The sequence below is a fragment of the Felis catus genome, chromosome A1 (assembly GCF_018350175.1).
Source record: "Felis catus isolate Fca126 chromosome A1, F.catus_Fca126_mat1.0, whole genome shotgun sequence".
Classification (NCBI taxonomy): Eukaryota; Metazoa; Chordata; class Mammalia; order Carnivora; family Felidae; genus Felis; species Felis catus.
In genome coordinates this window covers 5,246,287-5,267,208 of record NC_058368.1, presented here as the reverse complement: position 1 = coordinate 5,267,208, position 20,922 = coordinate 5,246,287, and the positions used below count along the sequence as shown (strand labels likewise).

Below are 20,922 nucleotides of genomic sequence, written 5' to 3'. Positions count from 1 at the left end.
GCCCAACGCGGGGCTCGCACTCACGGACCGTGAGATCATGACCTGAGCCGAAGTCGGATGCTTAACCGACCAAGCCACCCAGGCGCCCCATAGTTTTTTCCAATACTTTGAGAGAAGTTTGTCTTTACAGAAGGGTTGCAAAATTAGCACAAAGAGTTACCATATACCCTTCACCCAATTTCCCCACGATGTTGACACGACCATTGCACAAGGATCAAAACTAATAATATTGGATGACAACTAGCTCAAAGAAATTACTACAGTAAATATGAAAATAACATTGGCACAGTACTAGTCTGGCTACATCGTTTATTCAAAGTTCGGTTTTCCCACCAATGCGCTTTTTCTGTTCCAAGATCCGATTCAGAGCTCATACCACATTTAGTTGTCCTAGGTCCTCAGTCTCCTCTAATTCTGGTTCAGTTTTAACTTGTTTTTCACAAATCTTGATGCTCAATTCTTTTTATCAGCTAGAATCAGAAACACTTACAAGCTCAAAGAAGACAGGAAGGTTTAATAAAATTGGGAAATAGGGAAGAAGGGAAATAGGTTACTGAAACTCTCAGACTAAATGCCTTTACCCATTTTCATCAATGACAATGGCACAGATGGGACTTTGATGGAATTCAAGATATACTCCTCATCCACCCATACAAGGGTCCACTTGATAGATCACCGTGAGCCTGTTCTCCTAGACATTTGCTGTTTCCTTAGAAACATCAAAACATCACAAAACTAGCCCGAGGCTGACATGCTTTTGTTTCTAAAAATACATTTCAAGAAAGCTAATGCTCTCAATAGCTACCTGAAAGACAGCGCTAAAAGAGTCCCCCAGTTCGAATATTTTCATCTGCGCCATGCCTTAAAAGCCTCGTCCAAGGGTGGAAAACCTGATAACGTCCTAATTACAAGAACCTTCTACGGCATTCGTGGCTGCTGGTATGTACAAATTAAGGACTCTCAACACGCTGTGACATTCACGTGCAGAAACTACAGTGCGTGGTTTGGAGAATAATCAAGTATATCCACCTCTAAGCCAAAAAGAAACGACTGAGTGAGGAGAGGATATTAACTTGACTAATCACTTCACTATGTATATGTACGTCAAATCATGTTGCACATCTTCAATATATACAAAGTAAAAATATACAAATAGCTCAGTAACAGCAGCATACATAGAACATCTTGAAGCCATTTCAAGGTAGGTAACACACGTGCTTTTACCAAATTTTCTCGATGAGGATTTTTATACATTTTACCTTGGCCAAACTTGACAAAAGCACTCCCAAATCAGATTTGTCAACTTTGGTTTTTCAAACAATCTTCTTTACATGAGTAAAAGGCAATTATGATTCTTACCAGGAACGTCGTATTGTTTGTTACATTGGTTTTTTTTTTTTTTTTTTTACATTTATTTTCAATAGACAGAGCGAGACAGAGCACAAGTGGGGGAGGGGCAGAGAGAGAAGGAGACACAGAATCCGAAGCAGGTTCCAGGCTCCAAGCTGTCGGCACAGAGCCCAACGCGGGGCTCGAACTCACAAGCCGTGGGATCATGACCTGAGCCGAAGTCGGATGCTCAACCGACTGAGCCACCCAGGTGCCCCTGTTTCTGTTACATTTTAAGCAGCTTAAGGGCGTCCCTTTTTCTAGCAAGGCAAAATTCTAGTTTAAACCTCTCTTGGCAAAAGCAATATTAAGCAGTTTTCCTTTAAGACAAACCAAGAAGAAATGCGATAGCTTGACCAAGCTAAGTTATTGCTTTAATGAAGATTTTTGTTAGCTGGAACTCCCACCTGAAATGACTCATTCAAAACACAATATCTGTAAACATTCCTAACTTGCTTTGAAGACCTCATTTCAAACTCCCTCGTAGCCTTGAACCTAGTACAAATGGCGTGCTGATAATCCCACGAAAAGACGGCATACACCTGAACTTGATTGCATCCATTTGCTCAGCAAAGTGATCCAAATGACCAGCAAATTTCAGGGTATTTTCTGGAAAAAAATGTTTAACTTTCAACATTTTTGAGAGTTTAGATTTACAAAATTAAAGCTTCACCACCAGGTTGTTCTAAGTAGCAAACTTTCTATAAGCATTTAATATTTCAGTTAAAACACCTAAGAGGCAATGATATCATTCATACGAAATGTCCAGAAGAAAATCTACAGAGAGGGGAAATGAGTGGTTGTTCAGGACCAGGGGGAGGAAACCGTAATGGATGTGGTGATGGTGGTACAACTCTAAATATACTAAAAACCACTGAATTATATACTTTAGGTAGACAAATTATATGGGATGTAAAATATATCCCAATAAAGCTATTAAAATATTTAAAATGAGGCGGGTGCCTGGGTGGCTCAGTTGGTTAAGCATCTGACTCTTGATTTCAGCTCAAGTCATGATCCCAGGTGTTGTGGGATCAAACCCTAAGTGGGGCTACACGCTGAGCGTGAAGCCTGTTTGGGATTCATTCATTCATTCATTCATTCTCTCTCTCCCTCCCCCTCCCCCTCTCTCTCTCTCTCTCTCTCTCTCTCTCCCCCCCCTCCTCCCCACCCCTGCTCACATTCTCCCTAAAGTAAAAAAAAATTAAAATATTTAAAAGGAGATTGTACACCAGAAAAAAAGGGATCTTGTTAGGTGGATATATATATATGTATGTGTGTGTGTATATATATATACAATCCTACATATGTAAGTGTGTGTGAACCTTGCAATATTCCATTAACTACTACTCATTTCTAGAAGGTGAAGCAGTACGGTCTTCATAACTAAGGCCCTAGGAAAAGCAATGCTTAGGAGAAAAAGACCATGTCCTATTTCCTCATAATTCTAAGAATCCAAATTCACTGGCCTCAACAATGGAAACTTCAGGCTACCATAGCTTTAAATCAATCACTGGCATTATTTTCAGTATGGAGAATAATAAGGTTTAGAGAGCCTTCTACCGATATGGTGCAGATCCTCCCAGAACTTCAAGGAACTGCTTGGAATTTGGAGTTACCATGTCTGGCATATCCCCCAGGGGTGCCAGGGCCACAGTCAACTCCAGCAGTGACCTTACCTGTGTGTTCAGCAGGCCCAGTCTCTTTCTTGGATATACTAGTTGAAACATTAACTCTAGACTTTCAAGGTCTGTCCTGAATTGTACCATGCAGCCCCTCACCAACCTTCCCCAATGCCCAACAGCCACATCCCTCTTTAGCAAACTCGGAACTCTTTTCTGAAATCAAAATGCCAGGGGGCCATAAAGACAGTCACAGAGACACAGCCGTGATCAGTTCACTCCATGATCAGTTCTCCACTCTGAGTCATAAAGGGCGTGCGGTGGGGAAGGTCAGTGGGAACACCAGCCTCCTGAGGTCTATGTAACAGCCACAAAATCAGTACCCTGGACTCATGGGCTAGCATGAGTCTCACCTGTCCTACCTGGGCTCTTTTACAAACACTGATTTGGAAGCAAGTAATCAGTAATGAATACTCCACACCCCTGCCTCCTCACCCCCCAAAAAAGTTAAAACCCTTTCTCAAGAAAGATTAAGAAAAAAATCCTTTTTCAACCCCCTTTTATGAAAATATTCCTTTCAACAGTTTTATCGACTTTTAGCAAACTTTCATGGCCAAGATAAAAAGCCTTAAAGAATTAAGGATTTTTATAAGACGACTCCAGCAACATTAAAGTGCTAAAATAATGTGGCTCAACATTTTGTAAAATCCTTAAGCTTTAATGGCAAAAAGTTTTATAGACAGTCCCTCGATGAACTAGAGGTCACATTACCAATTCCCCTAAATATAGACTTGAGGCGAAACAAATACTCAAAAGCCGTTTTACAGAACAGCAAGGGCCATATTTTAATTTCTTAGACCCTATTCAGTGTTTTCTGAAATCTGCGTTCCCAATAGAAGCCATGAACTCAAACTGTACGATTTTTAATATTCGATGGGATTTATTTCAACTAATGCAATGACATTCTTCTACAAGACTTTAAATAGAAGAGTTGGTACCTATTTTATTCCTAACCAACCCCAAGTGTATATTCCCATACTTACAGCTCCTTCTACCCCCAAAAGTACAAATGAAACTGTACAACGGGTAGCCGCTTGAAAAATCTGGTAAGATCAGCCTCCAAGGATAGCTTTGCATCTTGATTACGGAACAAGTAGTGAATCCACATTACCAAAGCTCTTAAAAATCTTCATCTTCCAGAGGCGCTTGGGTGACTCGGTCGGTTAAGCGTCCGACTTCCGCTCAGGTCATGATCTCAAGGCTTGTGAGTTTGAGCCAGCGTCAGGCTCCGTGCGGACAGCTCGAAGCTCAAAGCCTGGAGCCTGCTTCGGATTCTGTGTCTCCTCCTCTCTCTGCCCCTCCCCCACTAGTGCCGTCTCTCAAAAATAAATAAATGTAAAAAAAAATTTTTTTTAAATCCTCTTCCATATAATAGGAAGTTTAAACAAATATCAAGACCCTTAGTTTCCCAACTTTAAGCATGCTTAAATGGATACCAGAGCCCAAGAAATCAAGAAAAACTAAGCAAAAATACTACTTGAAAACATCCTAAGATTTAAGAATTCTTCAATTCGACATCCTTATATAGTATATATTTTGGGGCCTAACACATTCACTGCTTAAAGTGTGTAGCATAGGGGTGCCTGGGTGGTACAGTCGGTTAAGCGTCTGACTTCAGCCAGGTCACGATCTCGAGGTCCGTGAGTTCGAGCCCCACGTCAGGCTCTGGGCTGATGGCTCAGAGCCTGGAGCCTGTTTCCGATTCTGTCTCCCTCCCTCTCTCTCTGCCCCTCCCCCGTTCATGCTCTGTCTCTCTCTGTCCCAAAAATAAATAAACGTTGAAAAAAAATTAAAAAAAAAAAATAAAGTGTGTAGCATAGTGAAATATAGATCTCGAGCCTCAAAATCAAGCAAAGAAGAAAAAAAATAGAACATATTTAAGTAATCTTTCCATCTTTTTAAAAGTAACTGAATGGAAACATATATAAGGTATGAAGAAATGCAACTATATTGGCAATGCAGGATTCCAAACGGTTTCAAGTATATTCTCAGAGTTGTGTAATCACCCCCAAACGAAACCCCATGTACATTAGCAGTCACTCCCGTTTCTCAACCTCTTCCCTCGTCCTAGGGATCACTAATCCAGGTCTCAATAGATTTCCCCTCTAGACATCTCCTGTAAGTGGAATGAGGACTTCTGGGACAGGCTTCTTTCATTTAACATCATATTTAAGTCTCATCCCATATCGTAGCAGGTAATGTAGTTCATTCCTTTCCCCGGCCAACAGTATTCCATTATACGGATAGACCGCATCTTGTTTATTCATTCACCAGTTGACCGACATTTGGGTTGTTGCACTTTGGAGCTGTTAGGATCACGCTGCTATGATCATTTGTGCACATGTTTTTGTGTGCACAGTTTTTCATTGCCCTTGGGTAGACATACCTAGGAGGATTGGTGGGTCACATGGTAATTTTGCATTAACCTTTTGAGGAATTGCCAAACTGCTTTCCAAAGCAGCTGTACCACCGTTCATGCCCATCATCAATGTAGGGAGGGGTCCAATTTCACCACGTCCTTACCAACACCCAACGCTTGTCGTCTTTTTGATTAGAGCGTGTGAGTTTGGGAAGCAAAAACTCACTGTGGTGGACGCTCTGCATTTTTAAACCGAGCCTGCTCATTCTTATCGGGATCTCAGCTATTCCTCTAGGCTACGTTTTTAAATGAAGAGTATGTCCCAATGGTCATTTTTTGTTCCAATTTTTTAAAATTTTTATTTAAATCCAAGTTAGTTAACATATAGTGTAATAATGATTTCAGGAGTAGTATTTAGTGATTCACCACTGACACTTAATACCCAGTGCTCACCCCAATAAGTGCCCTCCTTAATGCCCATCACCCATTTAGCCCATCACCCCCCCCAACACACCCCCCAGCAACCCTCAACGTGTCCTCTGTATTTAAGAGTCTCTTATGGTTTGCCTCCTCTTTTTTTTTTAATTTTTTTTTAAGGTCTGCTTATTTTTTGAGAGGGACAGAGTGCGAGCAGGGGAGGGGCAGAGAGAGAGGGAGACACAGAATCCGAAGCAGACTCCAGGCTCCGAGCTGTCAGCACAGGGCCTGATGCGGAGCTCAAACCCGTGAACCATGAGATCGTGACCTGAGCCAAAGTCGGACGCTCAACCGACTGAGCCACCCAGGTGCCCCTGTCTCCGTCTTTTTATCTTATTTTTCCTTCCCTTCCCCTATGTTCATCTGTTTTGTAAACCCAAAATAAAGCCTAACACTAATAAGCTAACGCTAATAATCTAGCCCCAAACAACCTAACAGTCCCTTAATCAATGGAGGGGTCACCTCCATATAACATGCGCCATTATTCTACCACAAACTCTATCAAGCTACAGTCATGCCCAACGGCCAAACCTTTTTCAACAGGGATGTCCGGCTAAGCAGCCTGCGTAAGGGCTGGTGCTGCTGCCGAGTATTTAAGCGCGCAACGAAGTTTCACCAGAGCTTTCGAGAAACACTGGGTTGCAATTCAAGCTCGTCAATAATCTATGTGTAACCTGATCAGTTAACCTCTCTATACCTGTGCATGGTGTTCTGAGCCATTCACAGAACCACATCCTCTGAAGTCACGCGTATAAAGTTGTCTACGTCTGAAAGTTTAATGAAATGTAAAACACCTGCCAACACCCATGCCTAAAGATAAGGCTTCGCACAGCTGAAAGAACTTCAGCTTTCATTGAGAAGGTGGGTGCTATTTGCAGCTGTGCTAGTTAGACGCCATGTGAGCACAGGGACGTTATTTAACATCTCCGTTTCTTAGTGTGAAGGTAACGTTCTTTAAGAGGTTCTGAGGATTCCTTAACCAAGTCCAGCTAAAGCATCCGAGACGGTAGCCAGCAAAAAGCAGACACTTAAATGTTAGCAGAAGGAGGGATGAAAGCTAACTCCGCACAAAGTTTCCCAGCATATAAGTACCTCATAACCAATGTTGGGGACCACTTAGGGCTGAGTGCGAGTCCTTGTGTCCTGTGGGAGTCCTTTAGAAAGCACTTCCCTACATTATGGTCTGCAAATCGGTAAGGAGAGCTCTCATTTAGCTCGAAACAGGACTAGGAGGAATTCTTGGAAGGGAACCCAGGGATGAAAAGATAAGAGACCTCATTTTTGTCAGGGCCACAATAATAAAAACTTCCTCGGGGCTCCCAGAGAGCCTGAGCACAGAACAGAGCCCAGGAAGAGAAAGGTAAAGGCTGTATTCACATGACCCCATTGGAAGCAGGTAGAGACTGTCAGGCTCCAGGGGGACGGGGGAGGGGAGTGGAAGGGGCTGGAGGAAGAGATGGGGGCGGAGGGTGGGGACCGCTGGCTAGGTGTGTGCAAAAGCCGCCAAGAGCAAGATGAACCCCATCCCAGCCGTGAATCAACTGTCCTTGTGTCTCTCGGCCGCCTCCCCCTACCTGATCTGGTTGTCACGGAATTTGTTGAGATGCGGCTGGTTGAGGTAAATGGTGCGGGCTGGTGCATCCAGCTGGTCTCCAACAGACGTGGCCCGGGACATCTCATCCTCCGCCTTCTTGTAGCCCGAAGAAGGACGAACAGGTCCTGCAGAGACGGGGTGCGGGCAGAAAACAAAACACAAAGAAGTCACGCCAGGCAAGAGGCGGCGAGCACGGGCTGCGGGCTGGCGGGCGGGGACCGGCTGGGAAGGATGCTCTCTCTCTCTCTCTCTCTCTCTGGGCGCTGCCGGGCCCGCCTATGTACCTTGGCTCCCCCTGGAGACCTGCCGCCGCAGCTGCTCCCGGCTCCGCCCCGCCCCCTCCTGCGCCCCGCCCCCTCCCGCGCCCCGCCCCCTCCCCGGGCCCCCGGGCGCCGAGGAGGGAGCCTCTCCCGCGGCGGACTCCGCCCCGCCCCCTCCCGCCCCGCTGCGGCCGGAGGCCCGGCTGGCAGGGGCACCGCTGCCCGTTGCAGGGGCGGAGAGGAGCCTCGGGGACAGCGGGGCCAGGGCCTCCCCCCCCCCCCACACACCGGTGAGCTCCCCCTGCGGGCCCAGGGACCGCTGTCCGGAACTCGGTTTTCTCGGCTGCTCTGATTGACTTTAGAACAAAGATGCCAGCAAAGGGGCTGTGCTCTGCATTGGTCGCCGCGGAAAGGGACGGCGAGAGCACATCTCCGTGCCCTACAAAGGAAATTCCCAACCCTCGGGGGTGATGATGGGCTCGGCTCCGCCGTGATCCTGAACGCACCGGCTGCCCTTCCCCCTAGGTGTGCCTGGCAACCTGAGGGAGGTAGCTTTACCCATCCCGGTTCACGGAAGGCTGCGTGATCTTGCATTTCATGGCGCCCGTTCGGTTCCTGGGGTCAAGGCACACGCAAGTGTATCCCCTTAAGAGTTGACTTCAGTCCTACAGTCAAGCCCCTCTGTGGGCCAACCAACCCCCCCCCGCCCCCACGCCATAACCTCCACGTACGCAGGTGTCAGCATGGAGAATAATGACACGCCCATTACTGGACCGGCTACACCTGAACACACCCCCGTCGCCAACCGCCAAGCGTATCCCTTATCACCAGGGGCAACCCACCTCAAGAACCGACCCTCAGGGAGGGATGCCTGAAGTAAAGGAACCCAGAAAAATAAATGCCCTGCAGGGCAGGCCTCCTCTCCTTTTCCATACCTGCATCTTCGCGCTACTATCTGCCATGCCTTCCACCTATCAAAGAAATGAATGATGTATACTGTTTAAGAAACTGACATCTCATTGCAGCAAACACCTACTTCACAGCTGCAACGAACATTCATTGACAGAGAGAAATCTTGAACGAGAAAGTGTTGACATCTGTGGAAAGTGATTATAATCCTATTCATCGTGATCACATGAGGGGAACAACCAAAACAAAATCGGTTGACAGCGGGCGTATTATCCCGAGGAGTATTCACAGCTGGGTCCCCGGTCACAGCGCGTTAGCTGCTCCCCATTTGGGGACCCCCGTCTCCTCAGATGCTCGCTCCCTGCCTCCAGCCTCCACTCTCCAGGGTTCCTCTGGCCTCACAGGGGACTGCTCTGCCCTCTGCTTATTGACAAGGGGCAGCAGAGAGCAAAAGTTCCCACTTCAAGACTGACTGGCCTGAGAGCCCGGCCGGGGCTCCCACACTTCAGTCAGAGAACGCTGGGTTTTAAAGCACTTGGTGAATTAAGGCAGATAGGCTAGTTTCAAAAACATTCCCGTCATAAAAATACCGCTTTTTTTCTCTGCCCATTTACCCTGCTCTAGTCACCTGCAGCCTCGATCATCATTACCTGATATTTCTTTATGGTCCGTCTTCCCACGGCCAAGAGCAGAAGCTCCAGGACAACGGGGACATGTTTTGTTCAGGACAGTGATCTCTGCACCTAGAACAGTACCTGGCACATAACGGGCACTCATGTTTGCTATTCAAATAAGTCATTTTCACTCAAGTCTTCTAAAGGGTCGCTTTGAATTCTCCAGGCAGAGATGCAATGATTCGCACAGAGGGCTCAAACGCCATAAACTTGTATGGGTCAGAACAGTCCATTGCTTAGACTGTATTCACTCAGTGGCTCTTGACCCTGGTGCACATTATCATCACCAAGGGAGCTCCCACAATTATATAGGCCCTGGGCCCCACCCCCACAGGTTCCAACGTCTTTTACTCTGTTCTCGAGTGCCTTGAGGGATACCAGTGGGCAGCCACAGTTGAGAATCACTTGTTGGATGCTGCTGGGAACAAACAAACAAAGGCCTAGCGCCTACTGTCAAAATGTTAACCAGCTTAAGGTACTAAGGTATAACTATGGTTACCAGTACACTACGGTTCAGGACAAGTGACTAAGAGTGGGCTTGAAGGTGCTAAGGAGGGTCAGGGGTCAGCAGCCTCTTTGGGCGTGAGGGGAGCTGGTGACAAAAAGAGTTGGGAGGACAGATATACAAGCATTAAAGTATGGGTAAGGTTTCTGTTAGGAAAGAGGACAAGGACAGTTGGGGGCAGGAACTAGAAAGAAGTTAGGCAAAGGCCCAAGGAGACAAGATGGATAAGCCAATGAAACCAAACAAACAAAAACAAGCACTGAGGGGTCCAAAGTGGGAAATAGAAAGGAAGCTGGGGGGGGGGGGGGAGGACTGGGGAGGAGTTAAATGCCAGGCAGAGAAATTTAAACTTCATCCTGAAGGTCATCTGAAGCCACAGACGGTTTCTAAGCAGGGGAGAAGTGCAGCTGGCAGTGAGGTACAAGTAGAAGCAGAAAGAGGAGAGGATCTGTAGATAAGGAGATCAGGTAGGAAATTGATTCTACAGTCTAGAAGCAAGAGGTTAAAAAGCAAAACTTCAATGGAGAATGGGCAAAAAAAAACCAAAAAACAAAAAACAAAAAACGCACAGACAGGAGAACGATCTCAAAAGGAAACCCTGTAAGACTTTTTTGGGATTGACTGTGTGGGCCAGAAAAAAAAAGAAAAAAGAACATTGGGTAATTCGAATTTGAAGAAGAGAAGATTGGGACAAAAAAAAGCACTAGTGATAGACATGAGAATGGAAACCATTTTCCCCAAACAAGAAGTTAAGTGTTGGATAACGCATGTTGGGGTGCAAACAAATTACACAATTAGAGACAGAATTACATGAAATAATGTCTCCCAAGCATCTACCATGCACGAGGCCAACTCACCTTTCTACACTACGTCAGGGCCGGCCTGGAATTTTATTCTGGATAGCAATCATTATAGTGCCCCCCCCCCCACCTTCCCCAGGACGCCAATAACTTTCTTCTACCTCAGTGGCCTCATCCCAACCAAGTCCTGCTTTGGAGAAAAACATTAATCTTTTCCAAATACCACACATCTGTCGAAAATATATCGCCTAAAGAGAACACTACACCATATATAGCGAAGCACAGCATGACTAAGGTTTCAAATTCGGACTCCCAAGATGAATCCTGAGTTAATGCATTTTGAAAATACCACCGTGCAAAATTAGAGTATATGCTTACAACTCCCCCATATAAACAAGCACAGTGTCAGCAGACAGTGGGAGTTCAATAAATATCTGTTGAGAAAGAAACCAAGGTAAAAAAGAATAAAGAGAAACAAGAGTGGGAAAATGGACAAGCACTAAGCTTGCCTACTACACAACAAGAAACGCCGACAAGACAGCTGACGGCCAAGGGCATGAGGACAGGGACTTTGTCTTGCTCGTGGTTCTAGCCCTGTCATCCTGAATAATGCCTAGCACACAGTAGCCAGTCTGTAAATATAGATAAAGGGCTAATGTAGCAGGTCCCTTTTGAGGATGCCTACCCAGCTGCTGAACCACAGACTCCCTTGTGTGGTCACTGAACCTTTCCCTTCCCGTATGCAGGCCAGAGAGCCCCGGACGGGTCTATGAAAGGGTCGATGCATGCATCACAGCTTTTTTTTTTAATGTTTGTTTGTTTGTTTGTTTATTGAGAGAGGGGGAGAGAGAACAAGCTGGGAAGGGGCAGAGACAGAGGCAGAGAGAAAATTCCCAAGCAGGCTCTGTGCCATCAGCCCCAATGACATGGGGCTCGAACTCATGAACTGTGAGGTCGTGACCTGGGCTGAAACCATGAGGCGGACGCTTAACCAACTGAGCCACCCAGGCATCCCCACGCATCACAGCTTTTCGCACCAGGGATAGTTACTTCATCCAAGTTTGGCCATTAGAGGAGTCTTCTGGAAACTGTGACAGGTTTCTGCATGTGGCTGCTCTATTAACATACACACTCTGGGTCTCTGGATGGCCATCTTCTACCCGTGGAGTAGGCAGCGAAATAGAGGGTTTCTTTTGAAATAAAGACGAAACCATTTCAGGGAGAGCAACAGAAACTGTCCCAACAGCTTTCTGGATTCTGGGTAATTTCCTTCCCAGATCTTAGCTATACTGGGGTCTCTGGGTTCCTTGACCCACTCCTGAATAAGCAGAAGTGCTAGTCAGTACTGTGAGGGAGCACAGAGAACCTATTTGTTTCCTTTAAGACAGATATGCAAGTAAGGTTAAAGAGGAGGGAGAAGTACCTATTCACGTATAGATCACCCTGGGGCGGGGGCAAGGTTTTAGATGCCCCTGGCACAAGTGCCATTAGACGCCACAACCCACACCCAGAGAAGTCGGATTTGACAGAGGAATGTTTTTGTGGCAACACTTGGGTTGGTTGGTTTGGATAAAGCCCAGAAATAGCTGGAAGGTGATTGGCTAAATAAAGAAGCCCCTCCTTCCTTCAGAGTTTCTGCCAGGACAGGAGAAAGAATTTTAAGAGGATAGGCACAGAGGATGGGTGAAGAATAGGGAAGGGGCAGAGGAAAGCAGCCTAGTTCTGCCACACATGTCACGGATCCCTACAACTCTCCCACGGACCCCAGCCACCCCGTGGCTCCAGCTTGCCTGGTAATCTCTTCCCACTCACTTTCTTCGTGTCCTTATAGTATTTTCATGTTGCTGAATGGCCCAAATGTCTCATTTAACTCACACGATATATCTGTGGCAACAAGGATGTGAAGTCACTAGCTAGGGAGCAGGGACAACGCTGGACCTCCCACTCGCAGGTGAGCAGACAGAAGTGAGGACAATGCCTCATGTCTCCCCATTACGTAAATTAATTCCATGGAGATCATTCTGGAAAGAGAAGGAAAAATCTTAACAGGTTTCTGAAATCTGTTCCTATCTAATTAATCATACATTATTTTATGACTGTTGATTATCTAATATACATTTTAGTGTTGGTCCAGGGGGGAGTTAAGAACCTCAAAGAGTTCAACATTAAAGGGGAGTTAATAGAAGGCAAATTTTTACTAAGCATTTTATTGCCTTAAGCAACATAGAAATAAAATCCTTCACTCTGAACTGCAGTATTTTTCTCTAACTCAGAACTCCAGAAGATGCTGGTGACTTATCTAGTCCACTTCCCTCGCAAAGAAGTTTCACTACCTCACAGTAGAAATTCTTGGGAAAGAAATACTCTAGTCTTCCTAAGTCAGAAACCTATTAAAGGGGCAAGCCTCTTTCTAGAACCTCTGTTACTAGTTCTGTGGGAAGTCAGATCCTGGACATTGTTGTGGAATAAAGAGTTTGGCTGGTCTCTGTCTGGGCTTCCTGGGGGAGCTTCTAACCCCTTGGAACTACCCCAGGGGCAGGAGTGTCTTTGCTATTCAAGGTGGGGCCCCAGGACCATAACCCAATTTTATGCTAATGAGGTGACCCTGGTGGGCCCCTAGGCCATTTTAGAATGGGGGTTGACCAGAAAAACCAACCATGTGATTAGAAGGTTGGGGTCTGACCTCCCAACTCCAGGGAAGAAGGGGAACTGGAGACTGAATTCAATCATGTGGCCATTGGTCCAATTAATTATGCCTATGTAACGAAAGCCCAATAAACACTACGGACACCAAAGCTCCGATGACATGTCCTAAGGAGCTTCATATGTGGGACCCTCCCAGACCTCACCCTAGTGTCTCTCTCCATTTGGCTGGTCCTGATTTGCACCCTTTATGATAAAAACTGTAATCCTAAATATAGTGCTTTTCTGAGTTCTCAGTTATTCTAGCATATATTGAAACTGAAGGGGTAATGGAAATCCTTGAATTTGTAGCCATTTGGTCAGAAGTTCAAGTGGTCTAGGCATCCCTGAGCTTGCAGCTCCTGTCTGAAGCGAGGGCAGTCTTCTAGAAAACTTGTGCCCTGAACCTGTAAAGTCTGAACTCACTGTGGGTACTTGGTATTACAACCGAACTGCAGACATTACTTGCTGAACTCTACAATGATAGAACCAAAAGGGAGACGTTACGAGCAATCACAGAAGCGTATCAGGTCAAACGCAAGATAGGATTAGAGAAGCCAGATCTGCAGAAACTTGAATCCAATGCTCCTTCCATTAGAACAGGCTGCCTTTACGGACCTCAGCAAGTCGGGACACCAGCTAGCTTTGGTCTCTTCAACCGCAAAACAGGAATCGATGATAGAAATCAAACGTTGGCAAACTTTCTCGATGATAGAAATCAAACGTTGGCAAACTTTCTGTGAAGGGTCAGACAGTAAACATTATAGACTTTGGGCTACATACGCCTCTCTTTTTTAAACACAAAACTCTTAAAAATGTAAAAACCGTTTCTCACTCACAGGTCAGATTTGGCCCACCGGACACAGTCTGCTGACCCTTCATACACACGAAGTTCTTTCCAGTTACCAACCTGATTACATCACAACTCCCACCTCAAGGAAACATTAAATATCTTCCACGGCAACAAAACAGGACACATAAAGAGCAAACAGGATCTGCAGCCTTTTGTTCCTGGAATTAAGTGGACTGGGTCTTTTGTCCTCATTTTGTATGCACTTAAAAGGTATGTAAAAGATGGTTCTCTTTGCCTCCAGAAAAGTTTCCAGGAAAACAGTACTATCATCAGCTTTTACCCAGAGGCACGTGTGTGTGCGTGCGTACGTGTGGGTGCGTGCACACACACACCCCTCCCCTGCCCCAAAGGTTTCAAGTTCAACTCTGGCCATTACACTCCATATTTACAAAGACGTTTCATAATCCTTCAGAACACAATGACACAAAGCAGTCCAGCAGCCGGGGAAGCCCTCGAGCCATTACTGCTCCTAATCAAACACACATAATGAAAATGCGGTCCAAATGCGAAATGCGGTGATCCTAGCCACGGCGGACACGTTTTGGAGGCCTTTTCTAGACCCCACTTTGCGCAAACCACAGCTCTCCGAGTACAGCAGCTGTGATCCATTTCTGTCCAGGAATTTAAAAGAAACACAAAGAGAAAGGGACACTTTTGACTGCCAATACTTATTGGCTTCTCTTTTCTCTTTGTCAGGGACAGAGAAGGGAAGACACTGGCCCCGGCCTCTTGAGGATGTAAAATACTGTGGAATGTTGAATTTATCCAAGCGGGAATTGGGCCCTTCCTGGACCTAAGGCATTTTGCTAGGCATAGGAGTGCACAGTTGAAGGCCCAGGCTCACGCTTCAGCAGAAGCAACAGAAACGGAGACCGAGATACAGGGGAATCCAGAAGACAAAGATGACTGCCAGTCTTGCCAAGGCCAAAGACCAGGGTGACTTTGTTGAGGAAGCATCGGAACCAGGCTTACAAAAATGAGTAGGATAGTATGATTTGGCTGTGTGGAAAAAAGCAGAGTGTTCCAGGAATAATGGCGTGCGAGCAAAGGCACGTGCCAGCGATACGTTATATACAACCTACTTGGCTCCGGCACCCGGGGGTGAAAAAGGAGCCACAGTAATTTGAGGCTTTGTTTCCACCTAGGGCAACATTGCAAAGCAGGCTTCTGGTTCCTCGAAACGCATTTCACACCTTAGATCATTTAGTAATTCACAAATGATGAACGTTAATGTAAGTGAAGGCAGATGTGCTTTTAAGGCAATCTCTTTAATATACAAAAGCGAAAACGACCAAAAAGAAAGGCTAGGTTTCGCAGCAGTCAATTCAGAGGATTTTTCTATATGACGGGCCGGATTGGGCGAGGCTTAAAATTACAAGCCCAGGGACTTGTGTTGCAACTCCCTGTTGCTAGGGGATGGATACTCATCACTCCTGGGGCCAGGAAACCGGGTGCAAATTAAGGGCACCAACCTTAAAAAGCTCACTACTGTTTCACTATACGCATGAAGGCAGGCTTTGAACAGTTAATCCGAGGAGAGGTGCAGTTTTCTTTGAAGTTGTTCGTTGCCTGTCCTAAGCATTCGGAAGACACAAAACACCTTGGCCAAAGGTGTTCGGATTCACGGAGTGTCGTCTCAGAACCAGCCCACCTGCCCCGCATCATCAGTCATCTCTCTGCAGCCCCGGAAGGGCCCAGCAGCTTCTCAACCTGCTCCCAGACCACATGAAAAGTACCGGTGGGCGATTCAGGAAAAGGAAACTTTTTCTTACCTCTCAGTTATATGTCACACATCTCCCCTCTTTGACTGGGGAAACTTTCCCCAGAGAGAGAAAAATTAAGATGTTTCTTTTCAGATGGATTTCTTCTCTTCCCAACCCCCCCCCCACCATCACCACCACCCCCCTTCCACCTCCTAAAGATCAAAAGGACAGGCAAGCTTTTCAGTGTACGTCCCTGACCTCATTCTTTCTGGATTCCAAACAACCCTTTGCAAACCCAACTCTTCTTCAACGCAGAAAATGCTGACAGCCAAGCCCTCCCAGGTCTGTTGTAAACCCTTTAACGGAGAGGAAAATTAATCCGCAAAATCTCATTAACGAGAGGCTGGCTTGTCCGTCCCTGCTATTTTTGAAAAGCATAAGGGGAAGACACCTTGATATTTCTCGTGGTGGATCTTCTAAACCTTCCCCAGGGAGGCAGAGGCACTGAGTGCATAGAAGTCACATCTCAAGTACAAGAGAAAGGCACATTCATTTGCTCCAACTATCATGCTGTTTCACATATAAGTCCGCCCACCCTGTGTGCTTCTCACCGCGGGTCATATGAAGCTATCGCTCTTTACTTCCATCAACAATCTTAATGTAACCTTCAACATTACAGGCAGTCAGATTTGAAAGGGTCCACCAGGAGGCCAATTTTACTCCCGACTCCACGGATACAACACATTCTCTCCCAGTTGGGATGGCTTCCCCTGATTTTCTTGTTGATGTGACATTCTGTGTATCCCATTTCTTCTCAGACACAGAAGTGAGAAAGTTCCAAATATGGGAAAATCTTTCTTTATAAAGGAGGAGCAATGCCAAAGAGACGCGGACGGGGTCCGTGAAATCCCAGCATCCTCCACCGACTCGTGTCGCCAACTCAATTAGCTGTCTTTGCCGTGTCACTGACAGGTCATGCACAGTTATGGTAAGAAGCACAATCTTTCGTTGAGCCTGGTCTACGCACTCTGTATGGGTTAACCCATAGAATTCTGAAACCACTCATGACAAGCATGTTCATTTTAGAGATAAAGAAAACAGGGGGTGATTCACCAACTAGCTTTGTATCTGTAAGTTGAATTTTACTCGTTATGAATCATTTATATGACCTACGTTATAAATAATTTGAGGGTGGGGCTTCAAGGAGTTTCCAAAAACAGACAAATATTTGTTGCTGGTCTTGTATCCTTATTAGGTTTGGGATGATTTCTTTTTCTTTAACTGAAAGTATAGCCCCAGAGTCTATACATTAAAAACACAACTGCCCCCAAATGCCAGGCTCACAGGCAACATGGTGGTGGTGGTGGTGATTACAGGACTGGGTGCTTAACCCAGGAAAACAAAGTCCCTAGAGAGTCAAGTGCCCTGAAGGCAGGAACATACAGAAGAAATCAGTAAGTCAAGCAGCCAAGCAAAACGATGGAGGCAGATGGAAGTCGTTCATTCATCCGAAGTTCAGAACATTCGATGTGCACAACGTCAAAATCAAAAACTCTCTCCCTGCCTTCAGAGAACTTGCAATGTGGTGAGGAAACCAATCTGTGCAGAGTACTACAGCACAGGATGTGAAAGGTCTTCTTCCACCTGCATTTTCTTCCTCTTAGCGTGTTTGCCTCCCAACAACTCTCTTCTGAGAAGTCTTCGCTCACCACACATCCCCAGGTCGGGTTGGAGGGCCCCCCTCTACTTACAGGACCCTCAGACATGGCCAGGCAGGGAATTCTCCCAGGGAATATTTTTCTCAGTCTTACACAACCTCCAATAACCATACCCAACTGTCCCGTCTGTGCATTTTCCAGGTCATAATTACTCTGTGTGTCTTTCTGGTTGAAAAGGTCTCTAATTGGAAAAGTAGAGACTATGCCTTATTGATCTTACTCTTCCTCAGCGTCTGTGGGAGCAGGAAAAGAGACCTTGAATGCTATGGGTGTGTAGTGTCTAAGAGAAACGAGTATTTCCAGCTGTAGTAGTAAGGGGGCAGTACTGGAGAGATTTAAGAGGTCTCTCACTACAAAGCCAGCAACTGAGCTCTACGTAAAGAGCTCCAAAGGGTAAATACAGAGAAGGACATCCAGAGTAAGACAAAGCCATGGGCCAACATGCGCTGTGAGCCACTTGATTCATGCAGCTTTCTAGGATGCCCTCTTAGGACTGTATTCTACTCCCCTCCGCACCCAGACACACAAGAACGACAAAAGCTCCTAACTTTTGCTTCCCTACACAACACTGCCTCTGAAAACCAGAGCAAAGAGTAGGGAGTGGAAGGACCATTTTGACAGACAAGGTGTGAGAAGCTAGATGACCTGGAAGTGAAAACATGTACGTAATTACACAGACGTAGAGTCAGAAATGGTGTAATGGAGCTACAGATCAGGGAAGGTGTTCACACAGGGAAGGGTCTCTAGTTTTAAGAGAGCCTTGGGCACCAGAAGGACAGCGGCTAATTTTAGAAGCAGAGCAAAGGAATTAATGAACAAAGCCTGGCAGTTGACTGGATGACAGGGAGGGGAAAGACCAGAGGCCGGTCATTTTCTGATGATCTTCCTTTACCTATGGATTTCCGATCACTTAAGCAATTAGTTTCCCCTTGAACGAAAGGACTTTCACAGTGGACCATGAAACTGTAAGGCAAGCACAATGAAATACCCTGTCTAGGTAGTAGGATATCCTTATGACCAATAATTCTTTGAAGATGAGGGAACTGAGAGGCCCAAATGATAGAAGCATTGCCTACCACTCTTAGACAAGAGTTCAGTCCACTGAAGACACTACTTAAATGGACTGAATGTTACAAAAGCCTGCCAGAATTGTCCCAAGTTCTCAGTGACGTCTGACATACAATCCTGGACCATACCTAAGTCTCTGTAGCACTCTCTACTCTTCAAATCCTTTGTCAATGCACTAGCAGCAAGGGTGGTCACAACCAGAGAATCCTGTATCCTTTCCAGACCTTCCTTTTACTCTGCTGACAATCTGACTCAGTTCTACACACCTATAGCTGAAGGTGTGGGGGTTGGAGGAAGACAGCACTAATCAACGGACTACCCTCTACAGAATTTAGGGACGCCCTCTGAAATGGACCTCCATGCAAGGAGATAAAATGGACTTATAACATGGGGGAGGGGGGAAACAGGCACTCCACAAGTTCAGTAAATGCAATGTTACTAAGACCAGAGTATCTCCTAAAATTCTGCAGTTAAGTCCAAGCCATTGTTAATGAAGATGGTGACAGGCCTGCAGGCTGTAACTTGCCAAGCCCAGTTCTGGAGGTTTCCAATGGACCAGCGTCACAGCCCAAGGCTCTTCCAGCCCAGCTCTGCTGCCTTCTCTCTTTGCCATCACAGGCAGCAGATGAGCACTGCTACAAGAAGGCTTTCCTCGCTCAATCCCACCCCATCCCACCCCCACCTTCATCTTTCAGAGGCATTGCCCCAAAGGAGCCTCTCCTACTCCTAACCCCATCTCAGCGCCCGTGGTCCCTGGATCTAATGTACCCTGGCTGCAGCTTGCGTTTTCCCCTTTACAGAAACGTGCATAGTTTCTGGTTTCATCTGAATAACCACGGCAATGGCTGAACTGCTCTACAGTGAGTTGACAAAAGTACCAACCACAGAGTGAAACACACACGACACTTGCAAAGAGACTTCCAAGCAACCAAGGATCGAGCACAAGAAATAAGACCATACCATACCCCAGAGAGACGCAAAGCAGGGGATCCGGAGGGCAAAGGTAAGCCAACATTAAAGGCCTTAACGAGTACTTCACGAGACCAATATCAGAAGTACACAGTCAATAAGGAAATAATTCAGTTTTGACCACCAGCCCTGACACACGGACATCACTCATGTTAGCGTCACACACCAACGCAGGTTGGCAGAGAGAGGGATGAGGTCATGTGGACTTACTCTGTGAAGACAATTTCTTAAGAGGGGGGCCCGGGGGGCTCAGTCGGGTAAGCATCTGACTCTCGATTTCAGCTCAGGTCATGATCCCACGGTCTTGAGATCAAGCCCTGAGTTGGGGTCCAGTGTTGGCTTGGGATTCTGTCTCTCCCTCTCTCTCTGCCTCTCCCATGCTCGTTCTCTCTCTCTCTCTCAAAAAATAAATTTTTAAAAAAGACCTTTCTTAAGAAAAATGCAAATAAAGTACAAATGCTTTTCAGGGCATGGTTTGACATGTATTGCCTCAAATCTTCATTAGGTAGAGAGGCTTCACCTAAAAATCATTACCCAGAATATATCAGGCCTTCTTGGTTCAGCCTCTATCTCTTACTGCTCTGGCCATCACTTGAACTTGCGACTTCTTGGACCGCTTGCAGCTCCTGAACAAGCTCAGGTCTTTTTTCTCACGATGTGACACCTGTAGCTCCTACTTCTTCCTTCGCTCGGGAAGCAAAAGCCAGGAGACAGCAGACACAGAAGGGCCCGTGCTGGGACCCTGCCTCCCCAGCTCATGCACCTGCGAGCGTGCCTTCCGGTGTGTACCTTTCGCAGCTGGCTTCTCTTCCTCGCTGGCAACATTCATCTCCCAAGAGACTCCCTCCCACTTCTGAGAAGGTCTGGAGTTCCCGTCAACGAACACAGAACGCCCCTACGTTTCTCACACCATAAAGACCGAGTCAACAAACTCTGGGGTCATTTGGTTGCAACAGAGCTCCTCATCAAGGTTTGCTAGGTCAACCTTAGTCTGTGCTTTCAAAAGACAGACAGATCTGGACCCGGGGACTTCCAGGCACTGAGACACAGCACACAGAAGAGGCCAGGGGGCCTAGAGGGTGACCTAGAGGGTGACTGACCACAGCGTGTATACTGAAATTCTATTATGCCTGCTAACGCCTTTCTCCCCATGAAAACCTATCTTCGGGCAACCATGACCTACAGAGTTCAGCCTACAGTGGAAGCAATATAGCAGCCGACTCAACACATGAGCAGCCAGAAACCAAAACAGTGAGTACTCGTGCATTGAATAAAAAACA

General features: G+C 46.2%; 1 protein-coding gene across 12 annotated transcripts in view; it reads right to left on the bottom strand.

The window, feature by feature from the left end:
• ATP8A2 (ATPase phospholipid transporting 8A2) overlaps window positions 1-20,922 on the bottom strand; it is a 633,649-nt gene that overhangs the window by 534,701 nt on the left and 78,026 nt on the right. For 6 of the 12 annotated variants that reach the window (XM_045043129.1, XM_045043172.1, XM_045043107.1 and 3 more), the window contains exons 1-2: window positions 8,268-8,400; window positions 7,482-7,626 (exon numbers count right to left, since the gene is read on the bottom strand). In XM_045043129.1, the coding sequence (XP_044899064.1) occupies window positions 7,482-7,626; window positions 8,268-8,355 (233 nt within the window). In that variant the 5' untranslated portion in view covers window positions 8,356-8,400. Of the gene's footprint in view, window positions 1-7,481; window positions 7,627-7,785; window positions 7,814-8,049; window positions 8,069-8,267; window positions 8,401-20,922 lie in introns of those variants that run through there. The other 6 variants (XM_006927173.5, XM_023250034.2, XM_019820599.3 and 3 more) reach the window with 4 other exon arrangements.